General features: G+C 41.7%; 2 protein-coding genes across 2 annotated transcripts in view; one reads left to right on the top strand and one right to left on the bottom strand.

Moving 5' to 3' along the window:
* Positions 1-26: 26 nt before the first annotated feature.
* On the top strand, positions 27-13,625 carry noc2l (NOC2-like nucleolar associated transcriptional repressor). The gene is made up of 18 exons (XM_061272942.1): positions 27-155; positions 442-573; positions 650-839; positions 919-1,150; positions 2,257-2,347; positions 2,452-2,530; positions 2,658-2,768; positions 2,925-3,038; positions 3,123-3,311; positions 3,871-4,010; positions 4,135-4,246; positions 6,103-6,216; positions 7,132-7,233; positions 7,809-7,952; positions 9,340-9,453; positions 9,628-9,766; positions 11,816-11,902; positions 13,357-13,625. The coding sequence occupies exons 1-18, from the start codon at positions 142-144 to the stop codon at positions 13,488-13,490; spliced, it is 2,238 nt and encodes a 745-aa protein (XP_061128926.1). The 5' UTR covers positions 27-141; the 3' UTR covers positions 13,491-13,625.
* Positions 13,626-14,976: 1,351 nt separating this feature from the next.
* The window catches only part of samd11 (sterile alpha motif domain containing 11), a 46,539-nt gene continuing 44,567 nt past the window's right edge, over positions 14,977-16,948 (bottom strand). The window contains exon 12 of the mRNA XM_061272939.1: positions 14,977-16,939. Within this exon, the coding sequence (XP_061128923.1) occupies positions 16,679-16,939 (261 nt within the window). The 3' untranslated portion in view covers positions 14,977-16,678. The remainder of the gene's footprint in view (positions 16,940-16,948) is intronic.

Genomic DNA, 16,948 nt, shown 5'->3' on the forward strand with positions numbered 1-16,948 from the left:
GATTCAATGAATCAATGAATCAATGAAAGATAAACAAAATTCATTGAGCCAGCACCGCGGTTGTCCGTGAAACACAAAACCAACACTACCCGGAGCATTGTGGGTAATCGAGCAGATTTGGCGTCACATGTTGAATCCAGCATGGCAGGGAAACGGTGTGTTCTCTTTTATGATCTTTTTTTTAGTTTGTCTTGGATATCTTTGACACTCTTCACTAGATTGCAATAGCACCTGATTTTATGGTTTGGTAATGTTGGTAATGAATTTGTATAATTAAGGTGATTGGTGTGCGATGTGGTCTGTAATATGCTAGCTTGAGGGAGTCCTCGCTAGCTGTTGCTAACAACAAACCGTAGGGCATGCTACTTGCACTGCATATGAAATTTGCTGAAATCGTTTCTTTTCTATGTCGATACTTGAAACTATTTTTGTTTGTCGTAGAAAACTAGAGGACCTCACTTTGGATGAGTTCTTGCGGACGGGCTTGGATTCAGATGACGAAGAGGAGCCTGAAGATGAAACCCCCAAACAAAATGGACAGAAGATAGAGGACAAAAACAAAGATAACAATAAGTAAGTATCATGTTTTTTGTTTCAAATACCCAAATTCAAATCTTACAAGTTTAACAATGCGTATTTTCGTCTTTAGGGGTGAAGTGAAGCAGGGTAAAGCGTCTCAACACAAGGAACAGCTGTCCAGATTAAAAAATAAAGATCCAGAGTTTTACCAGTTTCTGCAGGAAAATGACAAAACTCTCCTCAATTTTGATGACACTGATAGCTCAGAGGATGAGGACAAGGATGAGGACCAGTACCACAGATTGCCATCCATGCTGGAGGTGGGACCAACATCATTATTTATATTACACATTTAATTGTAAACTATTCTCCTACAACTAAATTATCCTTAACATATAGGAGGCCAGTGATGAGGAGCCACAAGAGGCTCAGCAAGGTTCTAATAAATCCAAGAAGACAGACAATACCGTTAAAGTAACTGAAAAAATGATCCGGGAATGGAAAGCTTCTGTAAAAAAGGAACCTACCCCTCGCCTCATCAGAACGATCACCCAAGCCTTCAAGGCTGCTGTTGCTACGACTAAGGGTGAAGGAGCTATTCAGTGCAAATACACGGTGGATGACAGTTCAGGTAAGATCATCGAATCTTTCTGCTCTTTCTCATGATGTAATATTATCATTGACACTCTAATTGTAGTTTCTAGAACTAATCTATCTTGTGATTTGTATCCCCTCTAACTTCATGGAAAACGATTCTCAATGAAAGTATTCTTAGGCAGATTAGGCAAGACATGGTAGTCACAATACCAAAATTTGAGTACCATACTATACTGCATAAAGTACCTCAATTCTGGTACCAAACCAGGACCTCCCCAAAAATCACAAAAACATCAGCAGAAATTGCAAAATTCAAACTGTCAAAATAACTTGTTCAAAATATTAGGATCTACTTTACAAGAAAATAACATTGTAAACATAAAAACTTCTTAACATGAGCACACATTAATATTGTGAAACACTGTTGAACACAAAAATAATGCCTGGGTTATGTGTTCATATGAACGCACTGCATACGTGTATGTACATACACGTATGCAGTTTCTGTGTCAGCTTTTACATTGCATGCCATATTCTTGACCTGTGCTTTGACGTCATCCATTGTTAATATTGACAAAACGTTTTCACTGTTACTGTCAAGCAAATATTTTTAATTTAATTGCCAACGAGCCAGGAGCTAATGTTGCTTTGAGTGTCTGTCCATGCATTTGTAGTCTGTTCCCAACGAGTCGAACGCCCTGTCGAATTCTACAATTTGGGGACAAAATAATTCACAGTTTCGCTTTTAACGGTGAATGTGGTGCTGCCAACAAAAGAGGGAGGGCAGCTCAAACTAATGAAAAAATATATATAAAACCAACCCCAACCACAATGGTCCACCAGATGGCACCAAAGTTTAACTTTACTATTGGAAATAAAACTAGCCATTATCCTAATCAAATATACGTATATAGCCCATTTCACAACAACTGTAGCTGTAACAAAGCACTTTATATATAAAATAATAGTACAACGTTCACCCCGGAAAAAAACAAACAAACAAAAAACTGTGAATATGTGAGTTTGTGAATGCTGAACAGTCAGTTTGTGGGAGTTCACTGTTAGTGTCCGTTCACTGCCTTTGATATGCTTTTATTGGTGAAACAGTAACAACAACACGTTCTCCATCTCTCTATGCAGTGTTTAACTCGCTGGTTCTCTTCTGCATCCGAGACATTCATGGCGCCTTTCAGCAGATCCTTGACTTAAAGGCTGATACAGACACAAAACAGTATGCCAGACGTCTCATATCAGTCAAATTCTACCAGTGTCTGATTACATAAGTGTCAATAGAAATAAATCCTTGACATTCACTTCTGTTGCTTTTGTTATTAGGCTGGTGCTGCCACAAACTAGTAGAAAATGGCAGAAGAATCAATTAGACATCAAGATGTATCTCAGCGGCGTCATTCAGGTTTGTTTGTCGCCATTATTGTGTCATGTCGTTTGCAGAGAATCAACTTCTTTTGTGGCATTTATTCAAAAGTTTCTAACTTTACTAAAGCACTTGTGTCGTTTTCATTGATGCTCTCCTTCCACAGTTGTTATCCTGTCTAACTGAGGCCACAGTCACCAGCGCTGTCCTGCGACACATCAATCAACTCGTACCTTATTTTCTTTGTCTTTCCAAACAGTGTCGGTATCTGGTTAAGGTAGGTTTGATGCGAGATGGAAGTAACATTGCAATAGTTTGTTAATCCCCATAAGGAAATGAACAATGTGTCACCACCACCACCATCATTGCCTTGTCGTTGTCATGTCATAATTGCAATGTTTTTGTTCATTTGTGTCACGTCTGTCGTATTCAGCAATTGATAAAGCAATGGAGCACCGGAGAGGAGACAAGTCGGGTCCTTGCCTTTTTGACCCTCAACAAAATCTGCAGACACAAGCAAGAACCTTATCTTGTCCCCATTCTGAAGGTGAGTAACAAAACTGATATGATGAGTCATTATTTCAACAAGGATTCTTCTTAAAAGAATGTATGTAACTTTGTTTCTCCCCAGCAAATGTACATTTCATATGTGCAAAACTGCAAATTCACATCTCCCAATGCGCTGCCCATGATCAACTTTATGCAGCGCACGCTAACAGAGATGTACGCCCTGGACACGCAGGCAACTTACCAGCATGCCTTTATCTACATCCGACAACTCGCCATTCACCTTAGGAATGCCATGACCGTGAAGAAAAAGGTTGGTGATCATGTGAAAGGGGTCATGGGAAAGTATCCTACCAGACCAAAGGAATATTTGAAATGTTTTCAGCAGTACCTTTTGTTTTAGGCCACTCTGAGGTCACATTGGCTCCATCAAAACATTAGTTCATTTCCCTGCTCTTGCTTGGGTTGTCCTAAATGTTTTTACCAATGGCAATTCAGCCCTTCTGTAACCAGAAAAAATGTAATTTAGAGAAAATATTTGATTAAGGATAATTAATCTGGAGTTTTGATTTGAAATTATAGACTCATTCAATGTTGAAGTGGATTGTTTTTGAGTGATTATGTGGCATGCATGTATATAAATAAAGGTAGAGGCGGACGCGTTTAAATATTTAACTTTTTATCATTTGTGGTCCACCATATGCTACCATCAATTCCGTAGGTCCTTCGATTCAAGTCTTTGGAAGCTCCTCAATGTGTGATTCTCACTCTTTGATGCATGTTTAAAAGATGCTGCTTACAATGGTGGCATGGCATCTACTCCCAAGTGGTACCGTCAAGAGATGAGTCCTCTGAAAGTCTGTGTTCCTTAGGAAACCTACCAGTCAGTCTACAACTGGCAGTACATCCACTGTCTCTACCTGTGGTGTCGTGTCCTCGGCACCCTGCACCCCAGTGATGTCCTCCAACCTCTCATCTATCCACTTTGCCAAGTGCTCACTGGTACCATCAAGTAAGTACCTTTAGTTTATCGCACTTATTTCATCCAATGTTCCCCGTTGGATTTTTTCGCCCTGCTGTAAGTTTTACCAACAGCAGGTGGCAACATTGATTACTGTGTCGTGTCCCATCAACAGGTTGGTGCCCACATCAAGATATTATCCTCTGAGGATGCATTGTTGCCGAGCCCTCACGCTGCTATCAAGCAGCACCAATACATTTGTTCCGGTTCTCCCTTTCCTCGTTGAGGTGAGACTCCTTTCTACTGTCGTGCCTCATTTGTCCCCTTCAAGCGTGTGTGTGGCCAAAGTTGCCTGCACAATGTTTTATAGTGTAATGTATTTAAGTATTATTTTTGACACCTCAAAATAAGGTCCAAGTATGTCATATTTTTGACTGTCGCAGATAAATGTAAATAAGAGTAAGGCCCTTTTGGTGAGGTGAATTTCAGTGTTTTGTACAAAACTGGTCTGCACTAAAACGCCCTCCAATGCTTCGCAGGTGTTCACCAACACACACGCATGCACACACTTTTTGAGTCGCATATCGTTATTGTAAATTGAGACAATGTCAAGGTTGATTTGCCAGAATGTTTTGTTGACTGTATGTAAAGTTTCCATCCTTAAGGAGGAGTGTGTTTGCTTAAGCTTTGTTGCCTTACAAATACAATGTCACCAACTGACAACGTCGTCACAGGGCTTGTGCCTTGTTTGAGAGAAGGAAGGATTTTTTGGGCTCCCAGCAACGACTAGCTTCCCCCTATAGGAGTGGTCTTTGTGTGGTTTTATGCTTTGGCTTTGTAGCAGTTTGACAGAAGCGATAAAGTCATGGTTGTAGTTCACACTCTGGTCTGAACATGCTGTGTAGACCACATCCTGTCTGCCTATGCCCCCCCCCCCCCATCTTTCATGCACAAGCCATGCCCCATTTAACTAATTCACCCGCCTCCATCCCCAACATTAAAACCATTTGTGATGCACATTTTTTATCCCTCTGCTGTTTCTCTTGTTAAAGGTAAACTGAAGTGCGCTGCTACTGATTTAATTAGCGCAAGAGTAGCATAAGCCCCCCCCCCACACACACACACACACATCCATATCTGCTGTGTCTGTGCATTCTTGCTTCTCCACAAGGGGTGTAGAAGTTGGGGCTTTCGCATCACCAGTGTGTGCGTGCTGGCCTGTGTGTGTGTGCACATGCGTGCCTGCATCAGGGTTGGTCCATGCTGTCCCACTTCCCCCTGGTTCCCCCGTCAGACCGCCACCACATCCTCTGTTTATAGAGACAGCAGCGGCCAGCGACGCCGCTCTGCTTCGCACATACTGAGCGCATTAACGACCACACAGGCGCACGGAACCACACAAGGATAAGCGGGTGTCAGAAATAGCTTCAAACATGTACACAGCAGATTTTCACTTGTGCGCCATGAGCCAAAAGCTAAAGCATGTAGACGAATAGTCAACACGCTGCCTGGAATGTTCTTTCACATCCTAAGAAATGTGGTGCATAACCGTTGCATAAAGTGACGAAATGAATGTTAGGTTGCACTTCACTATCTTATATATTGCCGGTCGTTAACACATTACAACGGATGACTGTTTCATGGTCTACTATTTGTTTTTTAAATTTATTCCATACCACTTACCATTGTTGTATGATACAATTTTAATCTGTTAAAAAATAATTACCTTATTTTTCTAATCGTAAAAGTTTATCGTCTTAATTATAACGTGAGTCCACCACTTTTAGTTTTGCAGATTATTTTAAAATCAGTGGAATTGTACAGTGGAGTATTTCAAATTTGGAAAACAGTGGTATTCCCTGCAGTAAACTTTTACAGATGTCCGCTCCATGACACAGTGCAAAGAACAGAACAAACAACACAGGAAGATGAGGCTAGAACTAGCTATTTTTCTTGTCTTAGTTTTGTTTCTGGAAATGAGAAGGCAACTAGTCACATTTGGTCTACTTTTTAATGTAATGAATGAGTAGCATTTGAAGAGTGTAATAAATTGGTAGAGATCTGAAATTCCACAGTGGCATTCTTGCGCACAATGGCATCGATGCTGCTGGTTCGCAATTCATGTTAATGCTTTCCTTCACAGATCTTTCAGCAAGTGGACTTCAACAAGAAACCAGCACGGATGAGTAAGAAGCCCATCAACTTTGCAGTCATCCTTAAGCTCAACAACGTCAACCTGATGGAGAAAGCATACAAGGTATCAAAGTGTCCCTGAAGGTCACATGCAATAACAGCGTATCGTATTTAAGCTAGATTGCATAGAACATATTGTAAAAAGATTTTAAAAAATTGGGATTGACTTGTCTTATAAAAAGAATAGTGTAACTCAGTGCTTCTCAATTATTTTCTGTTACGCCCCCCCCTAGCAAGAAGAAAACTATTCGCGCCCCCCCTCCCCACCGTGACTATCCTAACTTGTCTTGTAAGTCGTAAAATGTTGCACTGTCGCAAACGTGACAGAAGTAACAATGAGAGCGCCACTGCCTCCTGCTGTAGTAAACGCGCAATTACGCTTTATTCTAGTACTGCCAAAAAAAAAGCCTGTTCCCCAGGGTCACACGCGCCCCACTATTTGAGAAGCACTGGTGTAACTGATGGATTTCAAATACAATAATCACATATGCACTGTACAGTATAAAATAGATTGTCACATTGGTGTAAATTGAAAGATGACAACAGTTGGACCTGTGCATCTGATCTTTGTTGCACTGAGGAAGAACAGCTGAGCTGATGAGTGATTCAGGCCTTGGCTAATGTTTTCATGTCACACATCTGAAACTATGTGGCAAGTGCGTGTGTGCTTGTGCACATAAGGGGATTGAGCACTTAAACCCTTCCAGACCTCTAAAACTGTCCCTAAGTCACCACGCTCAATGTTGTGGCCAAGAGGATTGCAGCACGGTCCTCTGGGATTATTCCCGCACGGCTTGTAATGGCCCTTTCTTCACACCCGGCTGTCACCTGGCACACAAAGACAGAGCCTCTTGTCGTTTACAAATGTAGATTGCATTTTTTGTAAATTGGGTTGTTTAAAAAATGTTTTAAATATTTAGCTTGTCATGATGTCACGCTTGACTCTGTGTGTTTTTTTTTTTTTTAAATCCTGTTGTAGGACGGACTGATCGACCAGCTTTATGATCTGATGCTGGAATATTTCCACACTCAGGCCAGTTCCATAGGCTTCCCAGAGCTCGCTCTGCCCACTGTCCTTCAGGTAACATAGACTGACTGTTCCTATCATCACCAAGTGTCCATGTCCTCTGCGGTGACGTTACACTCTCTTCAAGTTAATATGTTGAAAAACATGTTCAGAAATGTATTTATTTTTCTTTTTCCAATCAATGGTTGCTCATTTGTTCACTTCAGTAGGATGTCTTTGATTGTTGACTTAGCTTTTTCTGTGCCGCTGTTTTGTGTCGACCACACTAACACAAAATGGGCAGGCACTTTTCGACCTCCTGTGTGTCAGGGTATTTCGCACGGTGGGAGGCGGGTGTTAAGTTTAACACGCACACGTAGAAATTGTTCAGAGAGTAACTACACTTTTAATTGTGTGTTAACCCGCTCGTCTGTGGGGAATGGGATTCATGAAAAAAAAAAGATCAGTCTTAATGGATACACCTTGATAGTATTTCCATTGCTAGTGGACACACGTTTTTTTTAATGTGAACTAATAAACATGCTCTGGTAATGCCTATAATTTAAAATGTTCCCAAATTGATCCTCCAAACTGTGTCCAAGTGCTGTTTTTCTCACCACCGCTCAACACTAACCTGCTTCCTCTTCCAGCTGAAAGCGTTCCTGAAAGAATGCAAAGTGGCCAATTACTGCAAGTCGGTGCGCCAGCTGCTTGAGAAAGTGCAAGAGAACAGCAACTACATCACAGCAAGACGACAAAACGCCAACTTCGGAGTGGCCGATGCGAGCGCTGTGGTGAGTTGAGAAAACCATAGGGCTACTGGGTTCTTGTTGTTATTTGAAGTAACTCTTGTCTCACTCGATTTGGCCTCAGTGTGCAGATGCTTCACGTCAGTCCTCTCAAGCAGCGGTCCCCAACCTTTTTTGAGCCATGAACCAGTTACGTGTCAGACATATTTTCACGAACCGGCCTTTAAAGTCCGGGGGGTAAATATGACGAAATAAAATGATACGACTGGCATAAAAACAAATATAAACCACATTAATTGTCATGTATGGCCTGGGGTTGTCCCTCTTTGTCCCTTGCAGACATTTATTTATATTTTTTTCTGTGGGACCCGGTACCAGATGACCCACTGACCGGTACCGCTTCGCGGCCCGGTGGTTGGGGACCTCTGCTCTCAAGGATACAAGTTTATGCAATCTGTGTGAGCGAAATGAGCCTACTAGTTTTGGATAATATCTATCTGATGCATGATACATAATGGGATTAAGGGTTACATTATTCCTTTATCATCGCTCAGTTAAACAGCAATTGCATGCCAGGTTTGTAAAACACTATTTCAAATTCCACCCGTTCAACATTATTTTTGCATGTCGCTAACCCTAACCCTAAGTGGTCATGAAAGCGTGGTCTTAGTGTTCATAAGTAGACGAGGCAATAAGATGTGCAAACACTTCAGTGTGCTAAATGGGTAGACAGCTTGGCTCCTGCAGCGGTTTCAACGCCGCCGCCACTGCTGTCGCAGTGGATGCTGTCACCATGGTGGCCTCTTCCTGGCAGAAGAGCAGCAGTGGAGGTGTCCCTGCAGGCAGAGGAAAGGGGACGTCACCCTGCTGCTGCTGCGCAAAAGGCCACGGCCCCCTTCTGGCCAGCAGCTCCCTCTGCTACCATGCCCCTTTTGCAAGGCTCAGAGCCAACACAATTAAGGATTTAAGGCTGATGTCTCCATTCCGTTTTTTTTATTTTATTTGTTACCAACAAGGCTAAATACACAACTTGTTTTGAAGACAGCCACTAAAAACACCATTAATTTAGTTTAAAATACTTAACTACTGTAATACTCCTAGAAGATTACTAATGTTCACTGCATTACTTCTTATCATCAATCAAACGCAAAGGATCTGCGTGTTTGAGTTGCCTTTCCCTTTGTTTTTCATGAAAGTACAGTCGAAACGAGAAGTTTGGAGTCAGAGTGAATAAGCAGACTCAATTTCTTAGCAGAATGGACTTGAGTGGTGTCCACGTACTTTTGTCTGACGTAAGCGATAGTTGGAAATGATCACCAGCAGCCATCTGGATGACTAAGCAGGAGTGTTGTTTGTTTGTTTGTTTGTGTGTGCTTGTTTGTTTGTTTGTTTGTTAATGTAGAGCATCTCTTTTGATCCTTTCTCTCCTTAGGTGGCATGGGAGAATGAGATTAAGAAAGAGGGAACTCCTCTAAGCAAATACTACATCCACTGGAAGAAGTTAAGAGAAAAGGAAATTCTCTTGGAGATCTCAGGCAAAGAAAGGGTGAATATCCATCATAGTACAATTTTTCTTCATCTTTCTCATAAATCAATCAAAGCTTTTACTTTGACTGATAGCATTGCCCAGTGTTGATCATACAAAGAAGGAAACACATTTTTTATTCATATAGTAAAATGTAAATCAATAAAGACTAACACTGTTTTTCGTTATGCGAAGATGGAAGATCTGAATTTGCCGGAGATTAAGCGTAAGAAGATTCAAGAGAGGAAAGCAGAGGACAGGAAGGAGTTTAAGGGTTTGTTTGAAAGCGACTCTGAGGATGAGGATGATGACGACACAGGGCTCAAAATCAAAGGTAAGGGGGTACATTTACAAATACAGCGACCCCTTGAAAATTAAGATGTCAGTTTCACGCCTGAGCCCACATGCGCTGAGCTGAGCTTTAATTGATTATCAAAATAATCAACTATTTTAAGAATTGAATAATTTTTTAAAGCCATTGTTTAACTTAAAATTTTCCAAAGCATCTGATTTCAGCCTCGCAACACTAAATCTTCTCTGAGGTCTGTAGTCCTTTGTGAAACCAGACTGATTACCTTTTGTGCTTAATCAAAATAAGACTATTGCAAACATCTGCTTTGATTTAGAAAAATAAAAAACGAACCAGTAACAAAATCAATTTCAAAAAGCTTATAGAGTAAATCATTCCCTTTTGTGTGATATTGCTGAATTGTCATTTGTATCCATAAACATCAGATGAAAAAAAAAATTTTTTATAAGACACTTAAATGCAATATAACAATTTAGCCAATCAATGCAATAGTCTATAAAATTGAGCATTCTAAAAACATTTGCTATTGACAATGCTAAATAATGATAAACTTATAAATCAATGGGTCGGTCATTTCCCAGAACAGATTGTGTTCAACCTTGGAGGTTCTACAGTATGGTCAGGCACTAAGAGATGTATTACCCATGTTGGCCTCTGGGGGGCGGTGTTTTGCTACATTTTGATTCGTAGAGAAAAAGCAAGAAGTTTGAAAAGATGATGCCGGCTGAAGTCGAGTTTTTGACGTGGAGTCCTTTTTTGTTATGATCCTTTGTTTTACTTCAGTGTTATGCAAATTAATCAACTTGTAAATGTTCACTTTGGATTAGAGTACAGCCCAAAAACTTTTTTTTGTTTCATTAGCTCCCTTTGTTCATTTGCACCTTGTCCTTTTTGGTGTGGTTGTCCACAGACTATACATCAGAACACATCCACAAAATGCGAAGGGAGGGGGGTGTTGTTCTTCTCTAGGGTCACAGAGGAAAAGAGGAGTAGGCAGCAGGGTTTTATTTTTCCCTTTAATGCATCTGGACTTGATTGTTGGGCGAGTCCCCGCAAACGCACGTGCAGACGTCCCCCTCCGTACGTCCCACCCTCCTTTTGGTTGCTCTTTCCTCCGCCCAGTACAAACACAAACTGACCTCCGTCGACAGGAAGTACGGGCTCGGCTCCCTGCGGGAGTTCCTAATTCGAACCAGACCAGTGGAACAGCCAGAGGTGGCGGCTTCCTCTCTTGCTTTCATTGGCGCGTACACGCACAGATGACGGCACACGAATACAAACTTTGTTGTCCAGTCTTGAGTCTTCAGAAGCCTCTTTGTTGAGGCGCGCAGCCTTGGAACTTGCAGGAGTGGCTGATGTGTGTAGAATGTGGGGTAGATGTGCACCAGGTCATTTCGGGCAAACCTTAAAAGTAGTAACAGTAGAAATGTGAGGAGATCAGAGTGAGTAGGACTAAGCCATTGAACTTAGACGGTGAGAGAAGTGCCTGATGTTTTTTATTTTTATTTTTTATATCTATGTTTGTGCCTGCATTTAAGGTGTGCATACGTGTGTGTGCGTGTAGCAGACAGGACGAAACCGCTCTGTAGTTTGTGCGTGCGTCTACTCCCTCAGCCTCTCATCACACCTCAACTTCAAAGCCTGTGAAAACCCCGTTGTCCCTTTGGCTATTCGGCACGCACACACACACACACACACACAGAACCTCCATCATAAGTGTTGCTATGAAACCTGCCTGCAATCTCCATTTGCTATATTTAGGCCGTGAGCCGAAGACGTCTGAAATTGCCAGTAGTAAACTGTCACGGGTGTTTGTGCGGTGCAGGCGGCGGCAGGCGACGGCGGTAATCGACTTTGGGTTCCATCTGTCGGAGGAGGGGGAAGCACACACACACACACACACACACAGCATGCATCCACGCTTTGCAGCTGCCTCTGATGCTTGGCCCACATTGAGGTGTCTCCAAAGAACGTCAGCCATGTAGCAACGCAAACTTGGAGAAAGTCTACAGAGAGGGGAAAATGTGGTTTTATCTGCTTGTAATGTTCTCTGTCTTTCTCCTTTTTGTCTAGATAAAAAGGGCAGCCATGGGTCAGATGATGATGATGATGACGATGAAGATCTTAAAGGACAGTCTGATAAGAGCGATGGAGACTCAGGTGGGTGTAAAATGATGTGCACAGTTTCCATATGTATTGATTTATTCGGATTGCTTTTACCCTATTCTTTAAAATTTTACATAATGCAAGTGTAAGCTTGAGCATTGTATGGTGGAAATGTACTGAACTCACTTCACAACAAACAGCAGTTTGGTAAATAGATCTTATTTCTTTCAAAAAGAGGCTTCAAGCTATGTACCTCCACTCCCACTGGAAGTTTACTGTCAAATTAGACATAAAATGAGGAGAATTGCCTTAGAATGCTCCCGCTAGCTTAGTGCTGACACACAATGGAAGACCCCATTGATGAGCTCACGCTGAGCTTTGAATTTCATGTTGCTATGCTCCTTTATGCAACTATATTTGAACACAACGGAGGAGCAAGACTGAAACAGACAATAGCACAATACACGAGCGTCACATTATTAAACCCAGTAAGCAGGTGAGCCGTGATGGTCCTTACCTGAACGCTGGCTGTCATCTTCAGCCTTGACAAAATGTATTTTTCTGCTTGGTTCATATTCCACAAATGCGATATTAACATACCATGTTTAGACCAACATGGGTGTATAAGTCTTATGGTGACCAATTCTGGACTTCCCCATTAAAAAGCACCAAAGCACGATGATTATTACCTCGAAGAGTAGGCGTCAGCCGGCTGTTCCCGTGTTGCCGTCTCCAAGCTCTGCTAGCTTTGCAGTAATGGTCCTTTTCTAGTTTAAAACAACCCCAAAGCGTGAGCGTCTTTTTTTATTTTTGAGTATTGATCCATGAAAGTCGGACAGACAATGTGTCAGCCACAACTGACACGTGCGCACCCCGCAATCATACATCACACATATTGAGGTATGAGTGTTGTCATGCAAAATTCCTCTGTGTCAATACATGCAATAATATGCGGTATGAGTCATTCTATGGGTGCAACAGTTCGCCATACCTACGGTTCGTTTCAAGTTTTGTTTAAGTGACTGTAAATATGTTTTTAGAACTCTTTTATTACTTTTTTTATAACAAGGTATAAGTGTGCATACTCATGAGATCTATTATTATAACATTTTTTTTTATAACAAGGTACAATACTGTAAATATGTTTTTAGAACTTTTTTCATAACAAGATACAAATGTACGTACTGCATTTGTGTGGGCATTCCCTGCCTTCTGCTGACGTTTGGGCAACGTTCGTGCCATAATTCCTCAATTTAGAACTTTTATTATAAATTTTGGATTTTTTTTTTTCTGAGTGGGAAAAAAGCCACGATAAACAAACAGCAAGGGATTATTGTTTGAAGTATTATTTTTTTTCTTGTAAAAAATCATTGTATTTTTCCCACAGATTTATAAATGAACCCTCAATCCAGTCAATAGTACAGCAAGACAAAAATAGCTTGTCAAACTATTTTTGTGTTGTCATATCGAAACGTTAAAGTCCAATTTCTTTCTCTGCTATATTCTAGATGACGAAGAGGAAGATGGAGATGAGGAGATGTCAAAGGTCGCTCAACCGCTGTCGACCTCTGCTCTCATCAAGCTGGCCGAAGGAGATGAGGATTTGGTGGAGGACCTGACGCTGTCTGACGACGATGACTGAGTGTCTCATTCCGGAAACCGTTACGTTTTAACATGCAATAGATGTCTTTTGCTTTTGGAAGTTGGATTGACTTCTCTGTACAGTACAAACATTGCAATGTCTTTTTAAAGAGCATATAAACATGCATAAACAATCCTATGTGTCCACGTTTGCCTTTTTTTAGAAATGTAACCCATTTTTGAAAGCCCAACCTTGCCTAACTTCAAACCCTTAGCTGAGATCCAGACTTGGTCTTGGAACCCAAACATTTGATGGTCCACTTGTTTTTTTTAAGTATGCAAATCTGCAGTGGTAGTACGCTTGCATGTCCATGTTGCACACCTCCCTCAGGCCAGCGCGTAGGGAGAGAGAAGGGGGGGGGGGGGGTCATGCTGGGCAGGAGGCAGGCGTCGAGGCCCGAGGCAGCGGAGGCGTGCCGGCCTGGCGGGGTGACGTCTGATGCCGTGCCAAAAAGCCGGGCCCAGGTGGGAGAGCGGCAACACAGGCTGCTGTGTTTCTGTGCCAAATTCTTGCTGGGACCGCTGTCTTCCTGCCTGTCTGCTCACCGCATGGCTTTCCTCGTCCAAACGCCAAGCCTGGAAAAAAGGTTTGTCCTCAGTGTTATATGAACACAAACATGTCATGCTAAGCTGTTGTGATTATGAAATAAGTAATGCTGTGAAGGGTTTGTCTTCATTTGCAAACACCTTTGACGCTCTGAGAAATAAAATCACTTTTTTTTTTTTAACATAGTGACCTTTAATAGATTTTTTTACCCCTCTAAATACAACTAAAGAATTCTGACTGATTCAATTATATTAAAACCTGAACATTTTCTTCTAGAGTACAACCTATTTCAAATTGCTCCTATTTTTCCCCTCTTAATGTTCCTGCTGGGCAGGCACTGTAATGCACTGTTGAGCATGTCTGCTTCGCAGTTGAGGTGCAGGATTTGACTGAAATCCACGACTTAGTTTGAAAACATGATACAGACTTAAATCCAATTTGCACCCATAACCTGAAATCCCAACCTATGTTTTAAAACCTATCGTGACTTGAAGCCCAATTTTGAAACCCTAACGTCTCTATAAACCTAATTTGAAAGCCTGACCTCATCTTAAAACTTTCATGTTAACACCCTAACCCAGTGTTAGTATCCATCCATCCATTGTCAAGATCACTTATCCTGGTCAGGGTTGCTGGGGGCCTCAGTTGTGTCTCAGTTGACATTGGGCGAAAAGCAGACTATTGTAGAACTTGAATTGGTCGCCAGCCAGCTGCTGGGCACATATAGAGACGAACAAACAATGCACACTGAGTGGGAATCAATCCCACGCAAGTCTAATCTAAATGCTGTACTGCTCTGGTGTAACCCCAACCCTTGTTGAAATCCAAATTCAGGCTTTAAACCCATTTGAACCCATCTGCCTTGAGACTCAATGTTGAAGCATCCGAAAACCAAGACATCCACAGTGAACAAGGCAATCACCACAAGAGACAAAAGGCGTCATTTCTGTATTATTTATTTCACCCGTGCGGTGAATAGAAAAATAGGATGAAGAAAAAACCTTTAAAGGGACCACTTGAATCAATTGCTTGCGTAGATTGAAACAAAAAAAAAAAATGCAATAAGAGCTCTGTGCCTTTCTTTTCCCTGCAACCAAAAGAAAAATAAAAGTATCTTTGGAATCCGTCTCAGGGGTTAATTATAATACATATAATTTGCTTCATTTACTAAGTCCTATAAATACTTTGTCCTCGTTTATATGCTGAAGTAGCATTCAAGATTGGAGCGCCTTTTAATATTAGTTTAAAAAATGTCCAAAAAAAGGGAGAGAAAAATATATGAACAAAAGTACCACAAAAGTCCAGCGAGTCACATTAATATTATTATTACTTTAGTAAAGAAAACTTTTTTTTTTCTCGTGCATCTACATTTAGCAAAAAATTGAAAGTACCACGTATGCAACCATCAGGATATTTTCATCTCAAGCATGACTGTACATTTTTGCACGATTCATCATTCTTCTTATTATTCTCATTATTATTATTTCAAACCCTCCCACAGTAGTCAACACAAGTGTCCAAAGATGTGAGCTATTGTTTCCAGCAACACACGTCTTTTACTAGCAAGACTATTAGGACCACACTGAGGGAAAAATCAATCAATCAATTGAAGACACACTGATTGGCCATATATTTTGCAGAAGGAAATGTTTAATATTTGTTGAGATGCCGGCGCATTCGACTATTTATGTGTATTTCCCTTTTTGGCATTTTTTTTTTTTCTTGTAATTGTCAGACTTTCTTTCGCTCAACTATTCAGTCGTGTAATGTTTGACTTTATTCTTTCTTAATATTCAGTGTATTTTTTTTACTATTCTTGTAACAGTTGACTTATTCTGTTGTAAAAAAAAAGATCTACACTATTCTCAAAATATACTAATATTATTCTCATCATGGTGTTTTTCTCTCTCAATATAAAAAGGTTCCTTCTGTATAATTCAGAGCTAGTTCTTGCAAAACTAAGATGTGTTTTTTGCAGTTAGTTTTTCTTGTCAGTGTGGTCCGAATACTTCTCAATACCATGGAGTGCTTCATGTTGAGGCACTAGCATTATTTATTCCCCACTCTCGCTTTCTCTCTGTCCGTCACCCTTCATGCAAACAAAATCAGAAACATGGTTTCAATTCCACTCATCCGGTCATCTTTGGTATCGGGACAGTGGAATGCATAGTTGCTGTGATAAGACGGAGCTTGTTTTAGCGTGGCGCCGCTCCAGCCTCAGAGACCACGACGACAGCTTCCCCAAGGCCGGACAAGGACGAGAAGGAAGGATATGAGTCTTATTCCTGGATTGTGCAGGGCTTGCAGTGAACAAGTACAGAAAAGAAGGTGGACAAAAAAAGCCAGCACGGAAAGGAAGGAAGGAAAGAAAGAAGGACGGACGGCTTTCCGCTGCCGTTGGCTTGTCTGTCTTGCAAGAATGTGGCGTTTGTGGCCTCTTTTTTGGCATGCTGTCTGTGACCAGCTGTCTCTTTTTTGCGCCTCGTGTGTCTCCCGAGCCACTTTCTTTGGATTCCGCTCAGACTCAGCCACTGGCCAGGATCCAGTCCACATTGTCCTTTACGTCGCCTTCTTTATTCCTGTCCCTTCCATTTCTGTTTTAAGGCCCGGAAGTTCAAGGCAACCCTGTGATGAGGGAGCCCTTATCTTCCCACCGCTGTAGAGCCATTGGCCTTCTCCTGCTTGGGTGAAGAGCAGCCCGGCGTGGGCCCACGGTAAGGAGAAGAGCTTTCACTCGTGGAGGCGGGTCTCTGAAGCAGGGTAAGGGGCAAGGAGAGGGTGTCGGCGGGTACACCCGGGGGCTCCCCATCCCGCTCCGAGGGGCGCAAGCTGGCCGAGGGCGAAAAGGGGAACGCCAGAGGGAATCCGGTCATGTAGAAAAGTCTGCCGATGCGCCGCGCCACCTGAGAGGA

The sequence above is a fragment of the Syngnathus typhle genome, linkage group LG2 (assembly GCF_033458585.1).
Source record: "Syngnathus typhle isolate RoL2023-S1 ecotype Sweden linkage group LG2, RoL_Styp_1.0, whole genome shotgun sequence".
In the NCBI taxonomy this organism is placed as follows: domain Eukaryota; kingdom Metazoa; phylum Chordata; class Actinopteri; order Syngnathiformes; family Syngnathidae; genus Syngnathus; species Syngnathus typhle.

What these genes read in the sequence shown, in the direction of transcription:
- noc2l (XM_061272942.1), top strand. An exon ending in ATCTCAGCGGCGTCATTCAG is followed by an intron (nt 2,531 to 2,657) that starts GTTTGTTTGTCG and finishes CTCCTTCCACAG; the next exon opens with TTGTTATCCTGTCTAACTGA. An exon ending in TTCTCCCTTTCCTCGTTGAG is followed by an intron (nt 4,247 to 6,102) that starts GTGAGACTCCTT and finishes TTTCCTTCACAG; the next exon opens with ATCTTTCAGCAAGTGGACTT.